This window comes from Salvelinus namaycush, unplaced genomic scaffold (genome assembly GCF_016432855.1).
Source record: "Salvelinus namaycush isolate Seneca unplaced genomic scaffold, SaNama_1.0 Scaffold298, whole genome shotgun sequence".
NCBI lineage: Eukaryota > Metazoa > Chordata > Actinopteri > Salmoniformes > Salmonidae > Salvelinus > Salvelinus namaycush.
In genome coordinates, this window is record NW_024059874.1 from 155036 (window position 1) to 181049 (window position 26014).

Genomic DNA, 26014 nt, shown 5'->3' on the forward strand with positions numbered 1-26014 from the left:
CACCATCTACATTTTATTTTACATTGGTATTTAAATAAGTCTGTTTAATAATTAAAATGCAATCCATTCACAGTCATATTACCTCGGCCCTAACTCAGAATAAGAAGAACATCTCTGACAATTTGATATAAGCTCTCATTCAAGTAGTGGAAAAATCAGAATTGACATAAGACTAAGGTAGTACACACGCACACGAGGGTTGTTAGAGACTTATCATCCCATTTACCCAAGGAGACGAGGGTTAAACGATAAGGAGTATAATGAAGGGACCAAGCAGGCATAAAGTCACTCACAGGTACAACGCAAAACATCAAATGAAGAGTAAAATCTTTCTTTTATATCGAGTTGAAGTTACCAGTGCAAAAAAATCAAATAAACATCCATCTCAAACCTTGTGATATCCTCAGTCATTTCACTTACAGACTTGTATTTCAGACGAGGGAAAACCCTTGCTCAAAAACAATTGTACAGACGAATGAAAAAGCTCTTTTTAAAAATTGTATTATAATTTCCATGGCATGACCAGTTACAGCGGTTCCTCAGGCCCGGGGTGGGCCCGGGGTACATGTAATGTTCTGGTACTACCTCCTCTTGACTGCTGGGCGGCCACTAGCCTTGCTACCACCTACAGCCTTGCTGCTGGAGCTCTTGGAGCCGGAGAACAGCTTGGTCATGAACTCAGACACGTCAGGTAGCTCAGGGTTGGGGTTCAGCATGTTCATCGACTGCTCCATTTCCTGGGAAGAGAGAGGAACGAATAAATACACATGATTAGTATCACACAGGTAAGACGTTCTTCACATTGGTGGTGAATGAGGTAAGTTCCCCCTTACTGTCAAGTGCTAGGCTATATATCGACGTAAGCAATAAACCATTTGGGGCTCCCGAGTGGCACAGCGGTCTAAGGCACTGCATCTCAGTGCTAGAAGCGTCACTACAGACCCTGGATTGATTCCAGGCTGTATCACAACCGGCCGTGATTTGGAGTCCCAATGGGCGGCGCACAATTGGCCCATTGTCGTCCGGGTTTGGCCATCATTGTAAATAAGAATTTGTTCTTAACTGACTTGCCAAAATAAATACAAAATAAACCTCTTGTAAGGGGGAGAGAGGCTAGGAAATGTAACAAAGAATGTATGTAACACGTCCATCAGCTGAAATTCCATATATCATTTCATTACTTGTGACAGAGGCTACCTATTTCACTACTACAGCCTAGAGAAGTACCAGGGTATTTACCTTCCTCATCTCAGGGTCGTTGGTATTGACAACCTTAGGTAGCAAGACGATAATCAGCAGAGGAAGGACCATCATCATGACCTGGGGAAATAGAGACATGTATTAATCAGCAGAGGAAGGACCAGCATCGTGACCTGGGGAAATAGAGACATGTATTAATCAGCAGAGGAAGGACCATCATCGTGACCTGGGGAAATAGAGACATGTATTAATCAGTAGAGGAAGGACCAGCATCGTGACCTGGGGAAATAGAGACATGTATTAATCAGCAGAGGAAGGACCATCATCATGACCTAGGGAAATAGAGACATGTATTAATCAGCAGAGGAAGGACCAGCATCATGACCTGGGGAAATAGAGACATGTATTAATCAGCAGAGGAAGGACCAGCATCGTGACCTGGGGAAATAGAGACATGTATTAATCAGCAGAGGAAGGACCAGCATCGTGACCTGGGGAAATAGAGACATGTATTAATCAGCAGAGGAAGGACCAGCATCGTGACCTGGGGAAATAGAGGCATGTATTAATCAGCAGAGGAAGGACCAGCATCATGACCTGGGGAAATAGAGACATGTATTAATCAGCAGAGGAAGGACCAGCATCGTGACCTGGGGAAATAGAGACATGTATTAATCAGCAGAGGAAGGACCAGCATCGTGACCTGGGGAAATAGAGACATGTATTAATCAGCAGAGGAAGGACCAGCATCGTGACCTGGGGAAAGAGAGACATGTATTAATCAGCAGAGGAAGGACCAGCATCGTGACCTGGGGAAATAGAGACATGTATTAATCAGCAGAGGAAGGACCATCATCGTGACCTGGGGAAATAGAGACATGTATTAATCAGCAGAGGAAGGACCATCATCATGACCTGGGGAAATAGAGACATGTATTAATCAGCAGAGGAAGGACCATCATCGTGACCTGGGGAAATAGAGACATGTATTAATCAGTAGAGGAAGGACCAGCATCGTGACCTGGGGAAATAGAGACATGTATTAATCAGTAGAGGAAGGACCAGCATCGTGACCTGGGGAAATAGAGACATGTATTAATCAGCAGAGGAAGGACCAGCATCGTGACCTGGGGAAATAGAGACATGTATTAATCAGTAGAGGAAGGACCAGCATCGTGACCTGGGGAAATAGAGACATGTATTAATCAGCAGAGGAAGGACCAGCTTCTATTGTTTTTTCTGATACTTGCGAGGGGACCTCTGTGTGTCTATTACTCACTAGTACATAACATCATGCAAATTACATGCAAAAAGGCCCTATTCAAATGTCACCTGTTAGGGTGCCATGGATACTGAAGGAGCGTTGTGACACGTTTGGGTGCATGCATGGGACAGTAAAGCAATTGCAAAACAGTAATACTATAACCACTAGCAGAGTTGGACTCTCAACCAATCACAAAACTGCACCTTCACTTTACTCAGCATTGGACGACACAGCATGAACCTCCTACAGTACAAGCGCCAAGGAACACAGTAAACGCTGTTCTGTGTGTCATTCACATCTGATCATCTCACCATGGGATTCATGAGGAAGTCAGTCCACCCCCAGGTCTCTCTCTTCATGAAGTAGGTGTGTGGCCCAGAAGACCTCAGCTGGAGCGGGTACGGCTGGCGGATCACCTCGGACGTCTTGATGAAGTTCACCAGGCGGGCCCTGTGAAGTCAACCACCGCTTAGACATCAATTCGTCTCCTTCCCTGCCATGTACACTAGCTATGAGCCTGGCAAAGAGGCTAGACATCAAGAGCCCTTCTCCCAGACACAGAATAACACTAGACATCAAGGGCCCTTCTCCCGTACTCAGAATAACACTAGACATCAAGGGCCCTTCTCCCGGACTCAGAATAACACTAGACATCAAGGGCCCTTCTCCCGGACTCAGAATAACACTAGACATCAAGGGCCCTTCTCCCGGACTCAGAATAACACTAGACATCAAGGGCCCTTCTCCCGGACTCAGAATAACACTAGACTCACACTGATGCTAGACATCAAGGGCCCTTCTCCCGGACTCAGAATAACACTAGACATCAAGGGCCCTTCTCCCGGCTTCAGAATAACACTAGACATCAAGGGCCCTTCTCCCGGACTCAGAATAACACTAGACTCACACTGAGGCACTTTCACTGGGAAATCGTGGACAAAAGTATTTGGACAAAACACAGTTTTGTTTGCCTCCCTCAACAACCCTCATACCCTGCACAAAACGACGAACTAGAGCTGACCCCAATTAGTCGACTGGTCGATTGTTAGGCTGTTGGTCGAGCAAGTTTTTTTTGGGGTTGAGCAGTAATGGGAGGCTTCTCAAAGTAATGTTCTCTTCACCTCAAACAACAAGCAAACAAAGTCTGTTTTTACATCCATTGAGAATTACAATAGTTCCTCAATGTATTTAAAACATCTTTCCAGCTCTCTCTCTTCGATAACCACTCAGCGTGAAAGGGAAAAATATTATGCTCTGATCAAGTGGAAAAGTCATAAAATAGGCCTACCTGATTACTTCTTATCAGTGCATGACTTGGACTGAAATGAGTTCCTGTACTCATTTTGGGTGCTGGTACAGCTTTATATTTAGGTGCAGGAGCTTCACAATACTTTTGAGCTACTATTCTATAAAGAGGAACAGGAGCTCAAGCAGTAGATTTTGAGAAGAGGTACTCAGCTCTGGTGAGGTCCTGCCCAAGTCAAGCACTGCTTCTTATGCCTTGAGCAAATAGTCTACAGCTGTCTGTCCCAAACTCACTGCCGCGTGAAACTCCGCTAGAGCAAGCGTTGGGCCAAACTCAAGTTAAAAGTTGATACAATGTTTCAAATTCATTGCGGACAGGCCATGTGTAGCCAATGTGATTTACAGGATGTCTATTAAAAAAATAAAAAATCTGGATATTTTCTACCTGCAGGCTGCAATGTTTTTATTTGTTGGCTTTATGTAGCATATTTATACATAATTGGCAATATAAGTTACTTCTTAGGTTTGTATCTATTTCATTTAAATTTGGACAGAAGCTGATTAACCACATGACAATGATTTTGGAGATATGAAGAAATGATTCAACTTTCACAAAAATGTGCATATGATGTGCAAAATGTGCATTCTCTCCAAAACTCTTGAACGTGCCGTCCTTGGCCAGCTCTCCTGCTATCTCTCTCAGAATGACCTTCTTGATCCAAATCAGTCAGGTTTCAAGACTAGTCATTCAACTGAGACTGCTCTTCTCTGTGTCACGGAGGCGCTCCGCACTGCTAAAGCTAACTCTCTCCTCTGCTCTCATCCTTCTAGACCTATCGGCTGCCTTTGATACTGTGAACCATCAGATCCTCCTCTCCACCCTCTCCGAGCTGGGCATCTCCGGCGCGGCCCACGCTTGGATTGCGTCCTACCTGACAGGTCGCTCCTACCAGGTGGCGTGGCGAGAATCTGTCTCCGCACCACGTGCTCTCACCACTGGTGTCCCCCAGGGCTCTGTTCTAGGCCCTCTCCTATTCTCGCTATACACCAAGTCACTTGGCTCTGTCATATCCTCACATGGTCTCTCCTATCATTGCTATGCAGACGACACACAATTAATCTTCTCCTTTCCCCCCTCTGATAACCAGGTGGCGAATCGCATCTCTGCATGTCTGGCAGACATATCAGTGTGGATGACGGATCACCACCTCAAGCTGAACCTCGGCAAGACGGAGCTGCTCTTCCTCCCGGGGAAGGACTGCCCGTTCCATGATCTCGCCATCACGGTTGACAACTCCATTGTGTCCTCCTCCCAGAGTGCTAAGAACCTTGGCGTGATCCTGGACAACACCCTGTCGTTCTCAACCAACATCAAGGCGGTGACCCGTTCCTGTAGGTTCATGCTCTACAACATTCGCAGAGTACGACCCTGCCTCACACAGGAAGCGGCGCAGGTCCTAATCCAGGCACTTGTCATCTCCCGTCTGGATTACTGCAACTCGCTGTTGGCTGGGCTCCCTGCCTGTGCCATTAAACCCCTACAACTCATCCAGAACGCCGCAGCCCGTCTGGTGTTCAACCTTCCCAAGTTCTCTCACGTCACCCCGCTCCTCCGCTCTCTCCACTGGCTTCCAGTTGAAGCTCGCATCCGCTACAAGACCATGGTGCTTGCCTACGGAGCTGTGAGGGGAACGGCACCTCCGTACCTTCAGGCTCTGATCAGGCCCTACACCCAAACAAGGGCACTGCGTTCATCCACCTCTGGCCTGCTCGCCTCCCTACCTCTGAGGAAGTACAGTTCCCGCTCAGCCCAGTCAAAACTGTTCGCTGCTCTGGCACCCCAATGGTGGAACAAACTCCCTCACGACGCCAGGTCAGCGGAGTCAATCACCACCTTCCGGAGACACCTGAAACCCCACCTCTTCAAGGAATACCTAGGATAGGATAAAGTAATCCTTCTAACCTCCCCCCCCCCCTTAAAAGATTTAGATGCACTATTGTAAAGTGGTTGTTCCACTGGATATCATAAAGGTGAATGCACCAATTTGTAAGTCGCTCTGGATAAGAGCGTCTGCTAAATGACTTAAATGTAAATGTTAAATGTAAATATGAAAACCATAACTGGCATGCAGATCGGTAGAAATGGTAAGATAAATTGCCATTCCACATGAGAAAGGTCACCGACTGCTTGTTTAACCTATTACCGGCAACTTCAGGAAAGTAATGGTAAAATCTGCGAAAGCCAGCAGGAGCGGGAGGTGAATAGTTGGGTCAGGATGTTTTTTTCCCCCTTCTGGTTATCTAGATCTCTGGCACCCTCTTGAGGCATTGGTCTTATTTCATCAAACCGTAAGCTTTAAGTGTCAGACAAGCTCAATGCATATAGTGGACTTTATTAAAACACATAGGGTGTGTCTATATATGTATAAAATACACCCTTAAAAATGTCGATTGGTCGAAAGAACAGACGACTTTCGGTTGACCAACACCCTGCACTAAACATCTACCAACTGCACCCATTTAGCATATGTAAAGACAAGATTATTGAGAAAAGTCTGATGGGTGAGAATACCATCACTTGTGAATGATGCCCAGCGTGTGCAGTCCAAGGCAATAAACAGCTTATGCATTTTTTGTGACTCTTTCAATTCATAGTCGCATGCACCATTTAGCCCAGAGGCCTATATGTTTTGATAAGCACTTTACTTCACTTTAGAACCAGTGTAGCCAACCTACGCATATTAAACATGTAATAGCTGGAAGTGCTTCTTACATTTGCTATTCGAGTGCAGGCTACGGATGACTTGTGTAGAGTTATTTATGATTTAAAAAAATATTAGTAGGGTATATGCTAAAACCCAGATTAAATTAAGATTAGTTTGATGGGTGAGAATATGATCAAGTGCTTGTCAAATTGTGAATGAGAGACTGATGAAGTGTATGCAGCCAGTAACTTTTTAAATCATTAGATTCGAATCATGCAGTCTTAGAATGAATTAAAAATCTAAACACATAGCCTAAGGTTTGAATCACAACTAAAGTTGAATAAATAACTAAATTATGCATATAGGACGACGTGTTTGAAATTATCACTTTGGTTTTTTGTGTGTTTTTTTTAAAGGGGTGGATCGGCTTAATATTGCGGAAAGAATGTTGCTTCCATCAGTGTAATTGTCTGCATCATTTCCAATCCCCCATATATTTTTTGGGTAAATATAAATATATATATATATATCCATACACGCATGCATATATATACACATAAATACATACAGATACATATATAGACATACTATTTTTTAGAATATACCTTTATTATTCCCCACAAACCCTACCACCCTTGCCCCAATTGGAGAAAACCAACAAACACTTAGGCTTCGACCTTCAGTTTATATATCCTATACACATTTTACAGACAATCTATTTTACAATAGTTATATTTCATTTGTTTTTAGTCCTTCCTCTATTTCTGATGTCCACCCACTTCGATTTCTATTTGTAACTGTGCTATTTCACAAAAGTTCTGAACCTATATACAGCCGTGGCCAAAAGTTTTGAGAATTTCCACAGTTTGCTGCTTCAGTGTCTTTAGATATTTTTGTCAGATGTTACTATGGAATACTAAAGTATTATTACAAGCATTTCATAAGTGTCAAAGGCTTTTATTGACAATTACGTGAAGATGATGCAAAGAGTCAATATTTGCAGTGTTGACCATTCTTTTTACAGACCTCCACCCTGCAATCCGCCCTGGCATGCTGTCAATTAACTTCTGGGCCACATCCTGACTGACGGCAGTCCATTCTTGCATAATGAATGCTTGGAGTTTGTTAGAATTTGTGGGGTTTTGTTTGTCCACCCGCCTCTTGAGGATTGACCACAAATTCTCAATGGGATTAAGGTCTGGGGAGTTTCCTGGCCATGGACCCAAGATATCGATGTTTTGTTCCCGAGCCACTTAGTTATCACTTTTGCCTCATGGCAAGGTGCTCCATCATGCTGGAAAAGTCATTGTTCGTCAAACTGTTCCTGGATGGTTGGGAGAAGTTGCTCTCTATATTCATAGCTGTATTCTTAGGCAAAATTGTGAGTGTGCCAACTCCCTTGGCTGAGAAGCAACCCCACACATGAATGGTCTCAGGATGCTTTACTGTTGGCATGACACAGTACTGATGGTAGCGCTCACCTTGTCTTCTCCGGACAAGCTTTTTTCCGGATGCCACAAACAATCGGACAGGGGATTCATCAGAGAGAATGACTTTACCCCAGTCCTCAGCAGTCCAATCCCTGTACCTTTTGCAGAATATCAGTCTGTCCCTGATGTTTTTCCTGGAGAGAAGTGGCTTCTTTGCTGCACTTCTTGACACCAGGCCATCCTCCAAAAGTCTTTGCCTCACTGTGCGCGCAGATGCACTAACACCTGCCAGCTGCCATTTCTGAGCTAGCTCTGTACTGGTGGTGCCCCGATCCCGCAGCTGAATCAACTTTAGGAGACGGTCCTGGCGCTTGCTGGACTTTCTTGGGCGCCCTGAAGCCTTCTTCACAACAATTGAACCGCTCTCCTTGAAGTTCTTGATGATCCGATAAATGGTTGATTTAGGTGCAATCTTACTGGCAGCAATATCTTTGCCTGTGAAGCCCTTTTTGTGCAAAGCAATGATGATGGTACGTGTTTCCTTGCAAGTAACCATGATTGACAGAGGAAGAACAATGATCCAAGCAACATCCTCCTTTTGAAGCTTCCAGTCTGTTATTCGAACTCAATCAGCATGACAGAGTGATCTCCAGCCTTGTCCTCATCAACACTCACACCTGTGTCAACAAGAGAATCACTGACATGTCAGCTGGTCCTTTTGTGGCAGGGCTGAAATGCAGTGGAAATGTTTTTGGGGGATTCAGTTCATTTGCATGGCAAAGAAGGACTTTGCAATTAATTGCAATTCATCTGATCGCTCTTCATAACATTCTGGAGTATATGCAAATTGCCATCATACAAACTGAGGCAGCACTTTGTGAAAATGTATATTTGTGTCATTCTCAAAACTTTTAGCCACGAATGTACCTTTTACAGACCCTGTATGTTTTACATTGGTTATCATATTAGTCCCACCCTTCAGCTCCATTCAACACCTCCCATCATCATCCATTTTGGATTTCTATTTGCCATATATTTTTCAACTGTGCAATGACGCTTCACAAAAGTATTGAACCTTTCTATTCTCATAGCTTCTACAGATTGTAAATTAAAAATAAAAATGTCTGCTAAAATATTTATTATATTATTGATTGATTGACTATGGCTTTTCAAATCACCCAGTATTGCTATCTGCAGTTAGTTCTAGGCAAATGTTGCAATTCTTCAGCCATTCCTGGACCTGTGACCAAAAACGAGCTACATATGGATAATACCAAAATAAATGATCTAATGACTCTGCCTCCTCACAGCAGAATCTGCAGAGCTGAGAAGATTGTATCCCCCATATTTATAACATTCTATTGGTTGCAAGAATTTTGTATAGTAATTTAAAAATTTGAAGTTTTGAATCCGGCGTTGTTTTGCGTATCAATTCATAAACCATGTGCCATGGAATGGGTACATCAAACATCTCTTCCCACGATCACTTTGTTACCAGCTCAAGAATAGGTGCATGTGCGCACTCCCTCTGAAATCATTTGGGACAAATATCCTCTATTTTATTCAGCTACGTACAATTGTATTCTTCATACTATCCAACGAGCCTCACAACACAACACCAGCCCAAGACCTCCACATCTGGCTTCTTCACCTTTGGGATCATCTGAGACTAGCCATCAGGACAGTTGATGAAACTGTAGGATTAAACAACTTCTGCACAAACTGTCAGAAACCTTCTCAGTGATGCTCATCTGCATGCTCGCCATCCTCACCAGGGTCTTGACCTGACTGCAATTCGGCGTCGTAACCGACTTCAGTGGTCAAATGCTCACCTTCAATGGCCACTGGCACTCTGGAGAAATGTGCTGTTCACAGGTGAATCCCGGTTTCAACTGTACCGGACAGATGGCAGACAGTGTGATGTTGTTGTGTGGGAGAGAAGTTTGCTGATGTCAGCATTGAGAACAGAGTGCCCCATGGTGGCAGTGGGGTTATGGTGTGGGCAGGCATAAGCTAAGGACAACTAACACAATTGCATTTTATCGATGGCCATTTGAATGCACAGAGATACCGCGACGAGATCCTGAGGGCCATTGTCGTGCCATTCATCTGCTGCCATCACCTCATGTTTCAGCATGATAATGCACAGCCCCATGTCTCAAGGATCTGCACACAATTCCTGGAAGCTGAAAATGTCCCAGTTCTTCCATGGCCTGCAAACTCACCAGACATGTCACCGTGTCAACATGTTTGGAACACTCTGGATCGACGTGTATGACAGTGTTCCAGATATTGCCAATATCCAGTGACTTCTCAGTCATTGAAGGAGTGGATCAACATTCCACAGCCCACAACCAACAGACTGATCAACTTCATGCAAAGGAGATGTGTCACGCTGCATAAGGCAAATGGTGGTCACACCGGATACTGACTGGTTTTCTGATCCACACCCCTACATTAAAAAAAGGTATCTGTGACCAACAGATGCATATGTGTATTCCCAGTCCTGTGAAATCCATAGATTAGGGCCTAATGTATTTAATTCAATTGCCCGATTTCCTTATATGAACTGTAACTCAGTAAAATCTTTGAAATTGTTGCATGTTACGTTTATATTTTGGTTCAGTATATAAGCGAATCTTGTCTGCTAAATGAACTAGATTAGCCCACAGCCATACTGTATGGCATAGCCAGATCAGGGCCTGACATAAGGACGACTCGGCATATGCTATTCTGTTCTTCTGAAATAGGCTACATTTTCTGAATATCATATCGTTTCTTTAGACCTGCCTAAAATAAATAATGGATGTATTGTGATGTGCATGCTATATTAAATGGTTGTATTAGACCTTTTAAAATGTAGATGTTCCAAAAGGTCCAAATCAGTGGCTTTTTAGGCTATGCTAAACTTGTTCCATGTTAATTAACGGTCAATTACCAGAGCCCAGCAGTTATTTGCATGACAGTTACTGACTGAGAAACTTTCAAGACAGACACAGCCCTAACGCTTCGAACACACCGACTGCGTCATTGCATCACTGCTGCATAACATTTTGCGCAGCTAGGCAACTATACTGATGCAGGTACCTTTTGCAAATGGTCGCATGCGGTTGGACACATGGAGGAGAGAATCATTTTCGCAGTATCCTCAAAACCGTGTCTTTTTGACACAACTGCTGACAGCTACAGGGACATAAACACAAAATATGCTGCTTGGAGACAAGTGTCCACGATAGTAGGATTGCCAGGTCAGTTTAGTAGTGAGCTTGTGCTAGATGTGGCTAGTTAGCGTTAGCTAGCTTTCGGCGGGGCTGGTCCCGGCCCAACAGCGCGATCAAGACCACCTTCCTCAACGTTGGTCTCATTGTTGAAAGAGCCTACTCTGCCTATCTTGACTATTTATTATTGCATTTCGCTCCAAAACTGCATTTGAGGGAAATTATATTATAGGCTCTCACAATTAATTTGAGGATGTCATCGAATAAATAATATACTTGGCAAATAAATAAATAAAAAATTTAAAGAAATTATGCAATCAAACTGTTTTTATGTAATCCCAAATTTTTACTGAATGTGTGCAAAAAAAAATCTACATTCATATTTTGCTACTTTCTGTCAAGTCCACTCATACAATTTGATGCATACGTTCGATTTATCGAACGTATGCACCACACAGAACGCACTGCAACTGCCTCTGCAACGCAATGCTGCAAGGCAAATGCAGCGTTCCATTGGAAATGAATGTACTTCTGGTGTATCGAAACGCAATGACGCAGTCGGTGTGTTCGAAGCGTAACTGTACCTCATTTTCCCCTTAGACGTGATGTCCACACGGACTGCTTCAAATTTGTATCCAGGTGAGATCACTTCCACAACGTAGGATCCCGAAGGAACATCATTAACGACAAAACTTCCATCAGTTCTGCAGAGAGACAGAGTAAGTCAGGGATTTCAAAGGCATCAATAAACATCATACAGTAGCCAAGTTCAGTTTGATCTAGTATTATAATGAGCTAAATCGGTTCATAACAGGTGTTGGGGCCCTTGGCGAGGATAGGGGAGGATAATATAACAACAAATGGTGTAGAGCTTCTGTCAATGGCCAAGGTGCATAAAGTCAAGATGGAGGAATTCAATGGCGAACACTGTATAATACGGCGAACATAGCAAAATTAGGCATTTGAAAGATGGAGGCCGCCATCTTTATGCATGTCCGAAATTCTGAATAATTAGTTAACCAGCTAACTACGTTACCCAAAATGGAAACGCTGGACACTAAGCAGTCTCAATTAGCTCTCTCTCAATCATCAGTCATTTGTTTAAACCATAGACTGCGATGATAACACCGATAAGGTTAGCTAGCTGTCAACTAAAAATTTGCCTTACAGCAAACGAGGATAGCCACTAGCGTGAGCACAGGGCCCCGGTTAGCATTAGCCCTAAGTTAGCACAACAATCCTACCGCTGTAACTACGAGCTGTTTTTCGTCGTCCAATGCTAAAGTATTACCTAAAGAAGCCTATATACTCTTCTCCCTCTACCGTGACTCGGGCTGACGAAATCCAGTCTTGAGTTTTCACCCCTGGAACGATTGCCCGACCCTCGATTTTGAAACGATCTCCATTTGGTTGAACAGAGCCACTCGTCGCGATAGGCCCCGATTCCATATCACTGAAACAGCACGCTAAAATAAACATAGCCTGTAGAAAAAGGCATACTTCTGATAGCCTAACATTCAGCCACATGTTTGCTTGCAGTAGTTCAACAACGGTACGTTTCCTATTCGTAAATAACTATAATAGATTCGCTGAAATCATGTATCCGATGAACAGGTAAATGTTTTGCATCCGCTGTCTTGCCTCTGCTTTGGGGACATGCTGACGTCAATTACATTTTCAAAAAACTTTATTGACACTCAAGAAAATACGCACGATCCCTGTGTAAACATACTCCGGTGTGTAAACTGAGATCTGTCGATAGTAAAAACATCTCATGTGTGGAACGAAAACAAATGATAATGGGCATTTACGAGCTAGTTTTTTCCCCTCCATTTCAAAGCCATTGTCCCATTATTCTATGTAGTTTAATGACAAAATTAGAAGCCTCAGCGCATTTTCTTCCAGGTACAAACGTTTTAAGGATGGCAGTGACACTGACAGTATAGCAAGATTCAGCGGTGGAAAAAGTACTCAATTGTCATACTTGAGTAAAAGTAAAGATACCGTAATTGAAATGACTCAAGTAAAAGTCACCCAATAAAATAATACTTGAGTAAAAGTCTAAAAGTATTTGGTTTTAAATATACTTAATTATCAAAAGTAAATGTAATTGCTAAAATATACTTATGTTTCAAAAGTATAAAATCATTTCTAATTCCTTATATTAAGCAAATCAGACAGCACGTTTTTTTTTTTTTTTTTAAATTTACGGATAGCAAGGGGCACATTCCCAACACTCAGACATAATTTACAAACAAAGCATTTGTGTTTAGTCAGTCCACCAGATCAGAAGCAGTAGGGATGACCAAGGATTGTCTCTTTAAGTGTGTGTATTAGACCATTTCTGTCCTGCTAAGCATTCAAAATGTAACGAGTACTTTTGGGTGTCAGGGAAAATGTATTGAGTAAAAAGTACATTATTTTCTTTAGGAATGTAGTGAAGTAAAAGTTGTCAAATATAAAAAGTACAGATTGCCCAAATAACTACTTAAGTAGTACTTTCAAATATTTTTACTTAAGTACTTCACACCACTGGCAAGATTCAGATGGACATCTTTCCTCATTTAGGTCTTTGCACAAACAGAAGCTAGATGTTATCATAAAACGAGTGCAGTGAGTCTTTCTTTTCCAAGCAATAGCTGCTCTCAGAAACATTTTGCATTTGTTGTCAAATATTGTCTCATATCACCATGGGCATAACAGAAGAATATCAAGTTTAAGTGGCCACTATCTTTTGAGAAAGAAATCATTCAAGACAGATTTTTGCTAATTTATTTTAAAGATTATTAAAATAAATCACTGTATTTACACTTTTACATTCAAACATTCATGAAAAAAAAAAAAAACTACAACAGGAAAAGCTCTCATAACTTAAGACTGCAGTAGTTTCAAGTTCTTGATTTGGGACATGAGGGAAGAAATAAGAACTGAAACCAGGAAGGGGAATTCATTAAGTTATATCCATGATTTGCACAACATGGTGAAGAGTGCTGTGGTGGTGCAACAGAGCTTGGCACTTCACAGAGCAGCCCAGACCCAGTCTCAGTGTGCATCCAAAATGGCGTCCTATTCCGTTCAAAAGTAGTGCACTATAGAGGAAATAGGGTGCCTTTTCGACCCAGTCTCAGGGAGGTCGATTGAAATATTGCCCCTTCGCAAGACACCGATCCACTTCAATGTGAAGCAGTCATTTCAGGTTTTTTCTTCCAGAAAGAAAAAGGTTCCTTCCTCCATTGTAAGTGTCTCTCTAGTTGCGATTGACTGTGGGAGTTGCTCAGTCTGAATCGCTCAGTTCATCAATCCACATAGAATAGAACAGGGTTCCTGTATGTGTGGACCATGGTCTTGTCTTTAGTCTCCAGGTAATGTTCAAACAGCTATATCCGGCAGTAGTGGTCGCTTCCTCAGTGCTACATTGATTGATTGGTCAATGGAGTTGTGATAAGTAAGACTCAATGGCCTGGTGAGAGAGAATTGAGAGAGGAGACAAGTGAGAGAAGTCAATCTAGACTCAATCGCCTGAAATTAACAAAGGAGGTGAGAAGTTTGACTTTGCAGGTGAAATGTTCAACTAATATATATATATACACACACACACACACCTCTGTTCACCTCATTGATCAATAACATTAAGTGTAGCAATGACACCTTACCTTTGCCATCTCTCCTGTAGTTCCTGGAACTAAACTTAACTGGGGTCCCTCCACCCAGAACTCCTTCAGCTGCTGCTTCATGACTTGGAGGTTCCTGCAAACAGACAAACAGTGGGTATTATACGTTTTCACCCCCTTTTAGGCATCCATCTACACAAAATAGAGCATGTCAGTGTAAAGAGATATTTAATTTTTATTGAATGTAAAAATATATAACTAAAATATAGTCGTTGCATAAGTATTCACCCCCTTTGTTTAGGTAAGCCTTAATTACTTCAGGAGTAAAATGTGGCTTAACAAGTAACATAAGTTCTATGGACTTAAATGGACTAAAACATGATTTTTAAATGACTATCCCTTTCTCTGTCCCAAATACATACATATGGTCCCTCAGTCAAGTATTGAATTTGAAGCACTGAATTTCAAGCACAGATTCAATTACAAAGAACAGGGAGCTTTTTGGAAAGCCTCATAAAGAAGGGCAGGGATTGGTAGATGGGTGTATTAAACTAGCCAGACATCAAAAGATACAGTAACCTTCTGAACTGAGCTGCAGGACAGGAAGGAAACTGCTCTGGGATGTCACCATGAGGCCATTGGTGATTTTAAAACAGCTACAGAGTTTAATGGCTGTGATGTGAGAAAACTGAGGATGGATAAACAACATTGTAGTAAATCCACAATATTTACCTAAACGACAGAGTGAAAAGAAGAATACAAATATTCCAACGCATGCTTCCTGTATGCAACAAAGCACTAAAGTAATACTGCAAAAATAATACAGCAAAGGAATATACTTTTTGGCCTAAATGCAAAGCCTTATGTTTGGAGCAAATCCAACACACCACTGAGTAACCGTCTCCTTATAAATCAAGCATGGTGGGGGCTGCATCACGCTATGGGTATGCTTGACATCGGCAAAGACCGGGGAGTAATTTTTTTACCCCCTTTTTCTCCCCAATTTCGTTGTATCCAAATGTTAGTAGTTACCGTCTTGTCTCATCGCTACAACTCCCGTACGTGCTCGGGAGAGACGAAGGTCGAGAGCCATGCGTCCTCCGAAACACAACCAAGCCACACTGCTTCTTAACACAGCGCGCATCCAACCCGGAAGCCAGCCGCACCAATGTGTCGGAGGAAACGCCGTATACCTGGCAACCTGGTCAGCGTGCACTGCGCCCGACCCGCCACAGGAGTCGCTAGTGCGTGATGAGACAAGGATATCCCTACCGGCCAAACCCTCCCTAACCCGGACGACGCTAGGCCAATTGTGCGTCGCCCCATGGACCTCCCGGTCGCGGCCGGCTGCGACAGAGCCTGGGCTCGAACCCAGAGTCTCTGGTGGCATAGCTAGCACTGCGATGCAGTGCCTTAGACCACTGCGCCACCCGGGAGGCCCCAGACCGGGGAGTTAAGGATAAAAATAAATGTGAAGGTGCTAAGCAAGGGCAAAATCCTAGAGGAAAACCTGCTTCAGTCTGCTTTACACCAGACACTGGGATAGGAATTCACCGTTCAGCAGGACAATAACCTACAACACAAAGCCAAATCTACACTGGTGTTGCTTACCAAGACAGTGAATGTTCCTGAGTTGCCACGTTACAGGTTTGACTAAAATCTGCTTGAAAATCTATGGCAAGACATGAAAATTGGCTCATCAGTAAGCTAAGGCGCCTGGGACTAAACACCCCCCTCTGCAACTGGATCCTGGAATTGGTAAGGGTAGGCAACAACACATCTGCCACGCTGATCCTCAGCGCAGGGGCCCCTCAGGGGTGCGTGCTTAGCCCCCCTCCTGTACTCCCTGTTCACCCACGACCGCATGGCCAAGCACTACTCCAACCATCATTAAGTTTGCTGACGACACAACAGCGGTAGGCCTGATCACCGACAGACGAGACAGCCTATAGGGAAGAGGTCAGAGACCTGGCAGTGTGGTGCCAGGATAACAACCTCTCCCTCAACGTGAGCAAAACAAAGGAGCTGATCATGGACTACAGGAAAAGGAGGGCCGAACACGCCCCAATTCACATATACGTGGCTGTAGTCAAGGGGGTTGAGAGTTTCAATGTTCCTTGGTGTCCACATCACTAACAAACTATCATGGTCCAAACACATCAAGACAGTCACGCAGAGGGCAAGACAACGCATTTTCCCCCTCAGGAGACTGGAATGATTTGGCATGGGTCCCCAGATCCTCAAAAAGTTAAAGCTGCACCATCGAGAGCATCACCGCCTGGTATGGCAACTGCTCGGCATCCGACTGTAAGGCACTACAGAGGGTAGTGCATACGACCCAGTACATCACTGGGGCCAAGCTTCCTGCCATCCAGGACCTATATAACAGGCGGTGTCAGAGGAAGGCCCCAAAAATGTTCAAAGACTGTTCTCTCTGCTACCGCACAGCAAGCGGCACTGGAGAGCCAAGTCTCGGTCCAAAAGGCTCCTTAACAGCTTCTACCCCCAAGCCATAAGACTGCTGAACAATTAATCAAAATGGCCACCTGGACTATTTACATTGACACCCCCCACCCCCTTTGTTTTTACACTGCTGCTACTCACCGTTTATTATCTATGCAAAGTAACTTTACCCTTACCTACATGTACACATTTCCTTGACTGACCTGTACACCCACACATTGACTCGGTACCAGTACCCCCTGTATATAGCTTCGTTATTGTTATTTTGGTGTGTTACTTTTTTATTTAGTAAATATTTTCTTAACCAATAATGCAGTTCAAGAAATGGTGTTAAGGGCTTGTTTTATTCGGTGACAAATATACTTTTATTGGAATGCTGACTATCTAATCAAGGTATATTAGTGATTTATTTTTCATTAATCTTCGACAGAGTATTTTGTGAAGATCATTTACAAAAATGACAAGTCCATTTTAAAATCGCACTTTGTAACAATAAAAAGTTAATTAAGAAATGCAAGGGGGTGAATACTTACGATAGGCACTGTATAAGCATAACCAATTACGCTTCTAATGTTAAAAGGTAGAATAACCGATATGAAGATAGCATTACCAGGGCAACCAGTTGGGACAACTTTTCCGCAAAACAAACAAAGACAACACGAAGCAAGAGGCGAATCTCCTCAGAACAGCAGCTGTACTGCAGCTGTTACATTGTAGACAGGAGAGTGACAAACACATAAATACCTGTCCTCTGAGCAGCTGTCCAGCAGGGGTTTGCCGTTTGTGGAGAGTTCTGGCCACCATTTCTTAACGACGGACTGAACCCAGTGTAAAACCACAATCAAGTGTCTGGAGAAGGAACAAACAGAAATACATCAGAATGCAGGTTTCAGCAGGTGGACACAGCAGCAGTTGTTCACTTCCACAGCTGATCTTACTCTTCATATTCACTGGTGAGGATTGATTTGACTTGTGGCAGGAGGTCTACACAGCAGCCCAGTGATACGCACGGAGTTTCGTCTTGAAGGCTACAGGAGCAAAACAAGGGTGTCACAAGTTGACTCCTCACAGCCACACACGATGTTGTTAAAATCAACTGTGACACTCACCTTTTCGTTATAACTGGTAGGCAGTCAAGAAGAACGCCTGTGTCTTCAATTCTATGGAACAAAGACCGTGTTTATTGGACATTAATGTGTTGATTAATCATTAAAAAAATATATAAGAAGTCCTTCATACATGAAAATGTATCAAAAGTCAAGTGTTCCTACCTGATCAAGTATGCCACTAGTTCGCTGGCGTTTCTTCGCCATAGTGTCAGAGCTACATTTAATCTGAGATTTCTTCCAAAAAGCACATGTGTCATTGCATCATGGTCCTTCGATAGCTGGTCAGGAAAGAAACCCATAGGGAGGGGCCGATACAGAACATGTCAATAAAATCCACTATAACACTCAACGATCCAAGGAAAACAATGCAAGTGACACTTTTCTTCCCAATAAACAGGGTCTACAAATCTATCCCTTGAATCTACTCATTGTGCAAGGATTGGAAAGGTATGGGGGAATATGGTGACAATTAAAACCCTCTCAGATCTACACAAGTCTCTAAAGCGTAGGGGCAAGGGTTCGATGGTGGGAATGGACAGTATGAGGTGAAGTAGTAGTCCGTCCCAATAACTGCTCCCTACAGGTCTGCAAACATCAAAGGATCGGGGGCCTATGGGATGTGGTAGGGAGTGAATTGGGGCCGGCTGGTAGTCTCTCACCTCAGTGAAGTAATCACTGTACTTGTATCCCGGCCCTGCCATCTTGGAGCCAACCTCTGCAGCAGAGTTCACAGGGAACATGCAGTTGTCATTGTAGTGTATGGCCTGCACTTTCTCTGGGCAGGTCAGTTCATTCTCCTTGTTGGCCATGTCACAGACAGCCCGACCTGCGGGGGGCACTCTGCGGCGTACGCCTGAGCTCACCACCACACTGTGATGCGACGACAACTTCCTCTTGTTGCACACAGACACTCGTTTGGCTTTGATGCGTGCACAACGACTCACTGGAAATCTGGTGGAGGGAGAAGGAGGAGTCCAGATGAAGAAATGTAAGGATGCTGTATTGATACCTACACTGGTTGAGTAAGTAGACCAGACACTGTGGCAGTGTTTGGAAAAATGTTTGGGAAAAGTCAGAAAAGGTGTTTCAATGTCAGATTTTTCCCAGTGACTGAGCAGCTGTGACTGCAGTGCTAAGAAATGCAGCTTGTGCATTGGATCCACTTAGACCTGAAAAACTCACCTGTCTTTATCTATTTCTTCCTTATTTAAAAAATCCACCTAAAACAAAAGGATAGGAGATAAAAACTCCTACAGTTTTCTTTAAAATATTTGACGTAGGTTAGTACACACTTCTTGGTTCATAATCACTATAAAATGGCGTTTGTGTGCATTAGATTTAACACTAGTGAAAACGCCTTCTCGTCAATGCTTACATCAATCTAATGTTTTTATTTAAAAGACAGGGATTGTGCAAGTGCACACAATCGGGATGCAATTGGGTACCAAGTTAATCACTTCCCCCCTTGAGATCCCCTCACCTTCTTCATGTTCTTGTCAGCTGCAGAGTGGTTGCTGATGTGATGGAGAAATCCATGAGGTTTGCCCTGGTTGAGCTGGCGGAATTCTCTGCCTTGCCCATAATGACTTCCAGAGGCCATAGTAAGTCACTATTGGGGGAGGGGGACTTAGTCAACAATGTAGTCAACACTGTAAACGGCATGCATTTAGCGTGCACATACACAACATGCCAAATTGTCAAGGCAACCTCCTTAACCCAAAGTTGTCTGAACTGTCACCTCACTCTCTGAAACAACCTCGTTAAAGATGATGCACAAGAAACATCTGTCAAAGCAGGAGTTGCTATGATAATGTAAGTCGGTTACTAGTACTTGTTATTGTAGGAGTTCATGACCTGGTCACACACCTCTTTATAAAACAAGCTGTGTTTATGTGATGACAGTCAGTGCTACTACTAGCTCTTATGACTCCACTATGTTTCAACTAATTACAGAGGAACAAGTTGGTCTAAATTCAAATTGCGGATTACATCCTGCTGTTGTTGTGCCTGACAGGTTTAGCTAGCTAGCATTGTAAACAAGTGTCTGACAACAATGCGCTAGCTAACTAGCGTTAACAACAACGAGGCGTTGGCTATGCTGGCCAGACAATCTACTTAACTATCTAGCTACTACTACTACTACTAGAAGCAAACTAACAAGCTAACTTAAAAAGCAGCAAACATTGTTACATGATCTTAGCTAGCTACCTAACTAGCTAGTTAAATACACATTTGTTAGTTACAAGTTAACCTTGCCAGCCCACAGTACGCGGCAGTGTGAGCCGTCAACTAGCTAGTTAGTACTTTAGCGAGCTAGCTTTCTAGAACAATGAGCTACGAACTCAGTCAGATTAGCTAGACTCTAAATTAGTGAAACTAGCTAACTACGAGTCTGTTTGGATAGTTAAATGCCAATATACTAATCTCTTCGGACTGTCAATAACGGCAACGTCCGTTAACTAGAGTAAGGACAGTTAAATAGCAGGGAAGCTAATTACAAAAGTGCAAATGAGACCCGTTACAGCGTCTATGATGATGGGCCTAACGTTAGCTGGCTTGTCCCGTAAAGCATTTACCTTATTCAGGTTAACAGAGTTGCAGAGCTCAAAACTAACAACCAAGTCAGTTTACTTTATACAAGTAACCAAGTTGCCTAACTAGCTAGCTGGTTAAGATTTTCACTACCAATAACTTAGTTTGCTATAGCTAAAAATAGCTAGCTTAGCAAAGGGTGGGTGACTAGGCAGGCAGCTAACGTTAGCTATGTTAATTTTCAACAATAATATGGCTAGAACAAAGTTGATCTAGCACCTAATTCGGTAATGCAGCAATTTTACCAACCGTCACATTTTGCGAAATGTCTTGACTCTCCTCAGAAATGTAGCTAGCTATGTAAGAAGTAAGAAGACAACTGTAGAGTATAAACTTGCAATAGATGTTTAGCTAACTTAGCTGCTTTTCAAGTTGAAATCACGTTCAGAACCGCTCAAATGAATACAGCGTCTGTATTACTCTGCAAGGATCGTGGGATTGATATTGCAATGAAAATAGTGACATTTTAGCGGCGCCTAGCGGTAAAACGTAGAACTATCACGTCTCATATTTGTCTGTCCTAGCCCGCCATCCAGTGTTAGATATATGGGCATTTGCACATGATGTTACTTCATAAATCAAATCAAATGCTTGCTTACGAGCCCTTAAAGTTAAAGAAAAATAGCAACTCAAGAGGAATAAAATACAGAAGAATGGAGCTATATACAGGGAGTACCAGTACCAGATCAATGTGCAGGGATATTAGGTATTTGAGGTAGATATATGCTGTACATGAAGGCAGGGTAAAGTAACTAGGCATCAGGATAGATTATATTAAGAGTAAAATAAAGAACAGAGTAGCAGCAGCATATAAGGAGTGTAACAGTTTGTGTGTATGTATGTATGTATGCGTGTGCGTGAGTGCGTGTGTTTGTGTTGTGTCGGTATACGGACGGCTTCAGGCATAACGCGACATAAGCGGTCGCTTAGGGCACCTGGCCGCTAGGTCTCAAATTACCGTCGAGAGTTAGAATAGTAGAAAATAATACAGACCCCCCAAAAGATGTCGGAACTATTCTTGTGTTTCCTTAATGGCACATAAAACAATATCATGGCCATGAAATAACATATAATTTATCAGGAAAAATGATCCCTATGTATTTGTATATTTTATTTATGTTTTTTGTTTTGTTTAATGCGTTGGTTGTTTTGTGTTAAAGATGAAGAAAAAAAATGTCAATAAAATATGAATAGTAGAATACACAAGGTGCCAGTTCGACATTTGGTTGTGTATCAGCAGTTTTTCTCTTGTGATGTCAGTCACTGACATTCACTCAATTAGCCATGTCAGCTAAAAAGGTTTAGATTGGTAAATTAGTCTAGTCAGTTATATAAACTTGTAGAAATTATGTCCAAATACCGACCTCCAGAGGGCTCCCATACATTTTGTTAGTCATGGCCCCATGGCAAAATGTATAAAAGTGCCGGAAATGAGCTTTAAAACTGCCAATCTTTCTCTCTGCCCCATGGCAAAATTGGTAGAATTCCATGTCATTTGTAAAAATAAAATAAAAAGCAAAATGTTATCTCCAGGCCCATGGCAAAATGTGTAGAACTTCAGACAACTTGCTTTAAAACTGCAAATTGTATCTACGCCCCATGGTAAAATGTGCAGAATTCCAGGAAGTTTACTTTAAAACATACATTTTTCTCTCCGCCGTCAAAAGGCCTAATGTAAATAGTCCGGTGGCCATTTGATTAATTGTTCAGCAGTCTTATGGTTTGGGGGTAGAAGCTGTTAAGAAGCCTTTTGGTCCTAGACTTGGCACTCCGGTACCACTTCCCGTGCGGTAGCAGAAAAAACTGTCTATGACTTAGGTGACTGGAGTCTCAGACAATTTTTGGGGCTTTCCTCTGACACCGCAAAGTACATAGGTTCTGTTTATTTAGTCTTTATTCTTTAACACAAAGGTGTGATGACAGGTCTTCACAATGTACAACTCAAACCATCCACTCATCAACTGTGTGAACAACAGTACAGCCCCACTCCTTGGCTATATCCCAAATAGCACCTTATTCCCTATATAGTAGGGATGTTGTATTGTCAGTAGACACCTGTTGGGATCACAGATGCTGACAGTGCAGTAGTGATAGATAATGCTGTCAAGCATGACAATGATATGAAACATGTTAAGTTACAGGCCAAGTTGCTGTCTCCCGTGAGTGACTCTCTGTAATAGGAGATAGTGAAAGTGGGAACTCCCCTTGAAGAGCTCGACAGGGCAACATGAGGGAGATGATTTTACAAAGCAAAGCATATGAATGGTACATTGTAAGCACTACAATAGTTTACACAGAGACAGGTAGATACTCGGCAGGCTTTGCCAAACCACCTCCAGAATGCGCGCTGCGGTTAAGACAGAAAAATATAGATATTTTTTATTATCTGGTAATGAATATTGAATTTCTACCCTATTTTACTTCTTGACTTCTTGTGCCAGGTAAATCGGTGTCATTACAGGTCTATTATTATAAGATTGCCATGCTAGGAGAATATTTACTGAATAAACCTCCCAGTTATGAAAAACTACAATAACAACCATACTGTCATGGCCGATGCTGGAAGAAGACCAAGGTGCAGTGTGGCGAGCGTACATTTTCCTTTCAAAATGTCGCCAACAAAACAACAAACGAAAAACAACCGTGAAGCTTACAGGGCATTAGTGCCACAAACAAAGTTAACTACCCACAACGAAAGGAGGGAAAAAGGGATACCTAAGTATGGTTCCCAATAACGATAGACAGCTGTCCTTGATTGAGAACCATACCCGGCCAAAAAATAGAAAACAAAACATAGAATGCCCACCCCAAATCACACCCTGACCAAACCAAATAGAGACATAAAAAGGCTCTCTAAGGTCAGGGCGTGACACATACTGGTCCACTGCTTGGTTCCGAGAACTAAACAGAGACCCATAAGTAAAATATTTATTTTTATTTTAGTGGCATGTTATTTTATTTGGGGGGAATTAGTCATATTATAAACATTGTGTGTGCGGTAGTGGCACTTAACATAGTTGCATTCAATTTTATATTAATAAATAAAGAAATATGTTTTAGATTTTAGACCCAGACAGCCACAGAAATGAGCCTAACCCTTTGGTTTGGTATGTTCAGCTGTTGTACATGACCCTGATCTTAACCAGGACATTATAGGTCTAAATAGAACACAGACTGACTCTTTCGGACACAGGAGAAAACAAAGTAAAATGGTGGAAATTGATCTCAATCACTGCAATTTACTCGCTTGAATAAACAGATACCATTTAAATACTATATAAATAGTACAGCCAGGGAAGGGAAAAGGAAAGGGGGATACCTAGTCAGGTACACAACTGAATGCATTCAACCAAAATGTATTTAGCATTTAACCCAACCCCTCTGGACGTCATGAACCCCAAAATCTGAGGGGGGCATAAAGTACGTGAGGATGACTGTGGGGTGGTGAGTTTGAGAATTGTGCATTTTTCCAACACCTGAAACTCAATTTTCCTTCAATCTATAGCCATAATCATTACACTAAATTCTATGTAAAAAAGATGTCTATTTTTCTCCATATCTAAGCATACCTCTTGAGCTGTCTGTATCCTCCTGACTGATGGTTCTCTTTTTAAAGAAACTTAATATGTTCTCTGCTAAAATCTGGGTAAAATATTGAAAGGAATGTGAGTCTCATTCAGTACATTTAGTTATTGCTTGCTTTTCTAAAGTCTACCAACCTAGCCAGCAGGCATGCCAGCTACGATAGTTCAACAAGTTGCTACTCAAATCTTCATTGAAAGCCTGGAAAGGCTTCTTGCTAGCTATCAGGTTGGGAGATTGGGAACCGATCTGGGCTAACTAAAGCCAACTTCATACAATTGCTAGTTGGCTAGTAGTATTACATAGGAGCAACAACAAAACGTTTCATTACAAAATGTAAAACATATTTCTTTATTTTAAATCAGCATTTCTTTATTTAAAAAAAGGATTTCTTTATTTTAAATCAGGATTTTTTTATTTTAAAACACGACAAATCTTGCGAGGCCATGTGCCCCTGTGTTCCCTATGGGCATGCCCCATCTGAGTACTGCAACGTTGACTGTGTGTGTTTATGTTTGTATGTAAAGGGCTGGGTGTGTGGAGAGTCAACGCAAATAGTCTCTATGGTACAAATGAATAGCAGACCTTCGTTTCATTTGGTACATAGCTACATACATGTGTTGATACAATAGTCATCTACCATGTGACCTTGACATTTTTATCAGACGCTCTTATCCAGAGTGACTTGCTGGAAGGGTACGTTCACATATTTTACACCTAGGTCAGGTCGGGGATTCAAACCAGCAAACTTTTAGTCATTGGCCCAATGCTCTTAACCTCTAGGCTACCTGCAGGGAGCCAAATCAATATTGAACCGAAACGTTTATTTGTTTATTTGGATTCCCAGTAGCTTTTGTAGAAGCAGCAGCTACTCTTCCTGGGGTCCACAAAAAAAACATAAAACTTGACAAGTAACAAACACTGATACACTGATAGACAAGGACAGTCACACACATTTAAAACACCTGTTGTATTCGGCGCACGTAACAAATAAACTTTGATTTGAATATACAAACAATACAACGACAAAACTACAACCTCATAAAATGTGATTTTACTCTTGGCACAACTTCTGTAATAACAGTGAAACAGCAGGTCCTAGGTTCATCTAGCTGGTAAACAGAAGCACAGGGCCTGAAGTGCTCCGTTGGCATGGCTTCAGTACCTGTGAGGAGGTCCAGAATAAAACTTAAAGGAAGTCAATGTTAACCATTTTAACAGCTGTAGACGGACCATTAGACATTTCTCCTCGCTTCTCCATGGTCCAATGACGGCTCCAGAAACGGTTTAGATCGGCCTTGGCATAGAGCTTGCCAGCTTGTAGTCCTAAAAAACAGAATTTAGTTAGCATGTTCTAGCTCTGGTTCATTGGTCATTCCTATGGGGGAAAATAATGGGGAAAGAATGGGGTTTTGGGATAAACTCAGAAAATTAGGTCTGAGGTTAACACAGGCTTCTGAAATCTTATACGTTTGTTTTCCTATAAGATAATATTGCTCAGTTAACATGATCTCTATGAATTATGAAACTTTCATGTCCTTTCTGGACTTGTTTTGCTTAAAAATTCAAGAAACGTGACATTAGAGGAAGAGTGT

At 42.4% G+C, this 26014-nt stretch overlaps 2 protein-coding genes across 4 annotated transcripts; both read right to left on the bottom strand.

The window, feature by feature from the left end:
- Position 1: 1 nt before the first annotated feature.
- emc7b (ER membrane protein complex subunit 7b) lies at positions 2 to 12721 on the bottom strand. The gene is made up of 5 exons (XM_038985148.1): positions 12354 to 12721; positions 11647 to 11766; positions 2776 to 2914; positions 1240 to 1320; positions 2 to 737 (listed from the first exon to the last, which is right to left on the bottom strand). The coding sequence occupies exons 1-5, from the start codon at positions 12587 to 12589 to the stop codon at positions 582 to 584; spliced, it is 732 nt and encodes a 243-aa protein (XP_038841076.1). The 5' UTR covers positions 12590 to 12721; the 3' UTR covers positions 2 to 581.
- A 1097-nt stretch (positions 12722 to 13818) lies between these two features.
- On the bottom strand, positions 13819 to 21267 carry katnbl1 (katanin p80 subunit B-like 1). Of its 3 annotated transcripts, XM_038985143.1 has the most exons (9): positions 21087 to 21266; positions 19726 to 19854; positions 18905 to 19196; positions 18408 to 18523; positions 18246 to 18296; positions 18075 to 18164; positions 17881 to 17985; positions 14716 to 14809; positions 13819 to 14522 (listed from the first exon to the last, which is right to left on the bottom strand). In XM_038985143.1, the coding sequence occupies exons 3-9, from the start codon at positions 19052 to 19054 to the stop codon at positions 14490 to 14492; spliced, it is 639 nt and encodes a 212-aa protein (XP_038841071.1). In that variant the 5' UTR covers positions 19055 to 19196; positions 19726 to 19854; positions 21087 to 21266; the 3' UTR covers positions 13819 to 14489. The 3 variants fall into 3 exon arrangements, with proteins under 3 accessions (XP_038841071.1, XP_038841073.1, XP_038841072.1); XM_038985145.1 differs by lacking the exon at positions 18075 to 18164 and having other exon boundaries at positions 21087 to 21267; XM_038985144.1 differs by lacking the exon at positions 21087 to 21266 and having other exon boundaries at positions 19726 to 21076.
- Positions 21268 to 26014: the final 4747 nt, after the last annotated feature.

Coding starts and splice junctions, on each gene's coding strand:
- emc7b (XM_038985148.1), bottom strand. CDS start 12,589: ATGTGGCTGAATGTTAGGCTATCAGAAGTATGCCTTTTTCTACAGGCT. Junction 2,915..11,646: donor ACGTCTAAGGGGAAAATGAG/GTACAGTTACGC, acceptor TTGACTTCACAG/GGCCCGCCTGGTGAACTTCA. Junction 1,321..2,775: donor ACTTCCTCATGAATCCCATG/GTGAGATGATCA, acceptor CTATTTCCCCAG/GTCATGATGATGGTCCTTCC.
- katnbl1 (XM_038985143.1), bottom strand. CDS start 19,054: ATGGCCAACAAGGAGAATGAACTGACCTGCCCAGAGAAAGTGCAGGCC. Junction 18,165..18,245: donor CTACCAGTTATAACGAAAAG/GTGAGTGTCACA, acceptor TTGCTCCTGTAG/CCTTCAAGACGAAACTCCGT. Junction 17,986..18,074: donor CTCACCAGTGAATATGAAGA/GTAAGATCAGCT, acceptor TTCCTTCTCCAG/ACACTTGATTGTGGTTTTAC.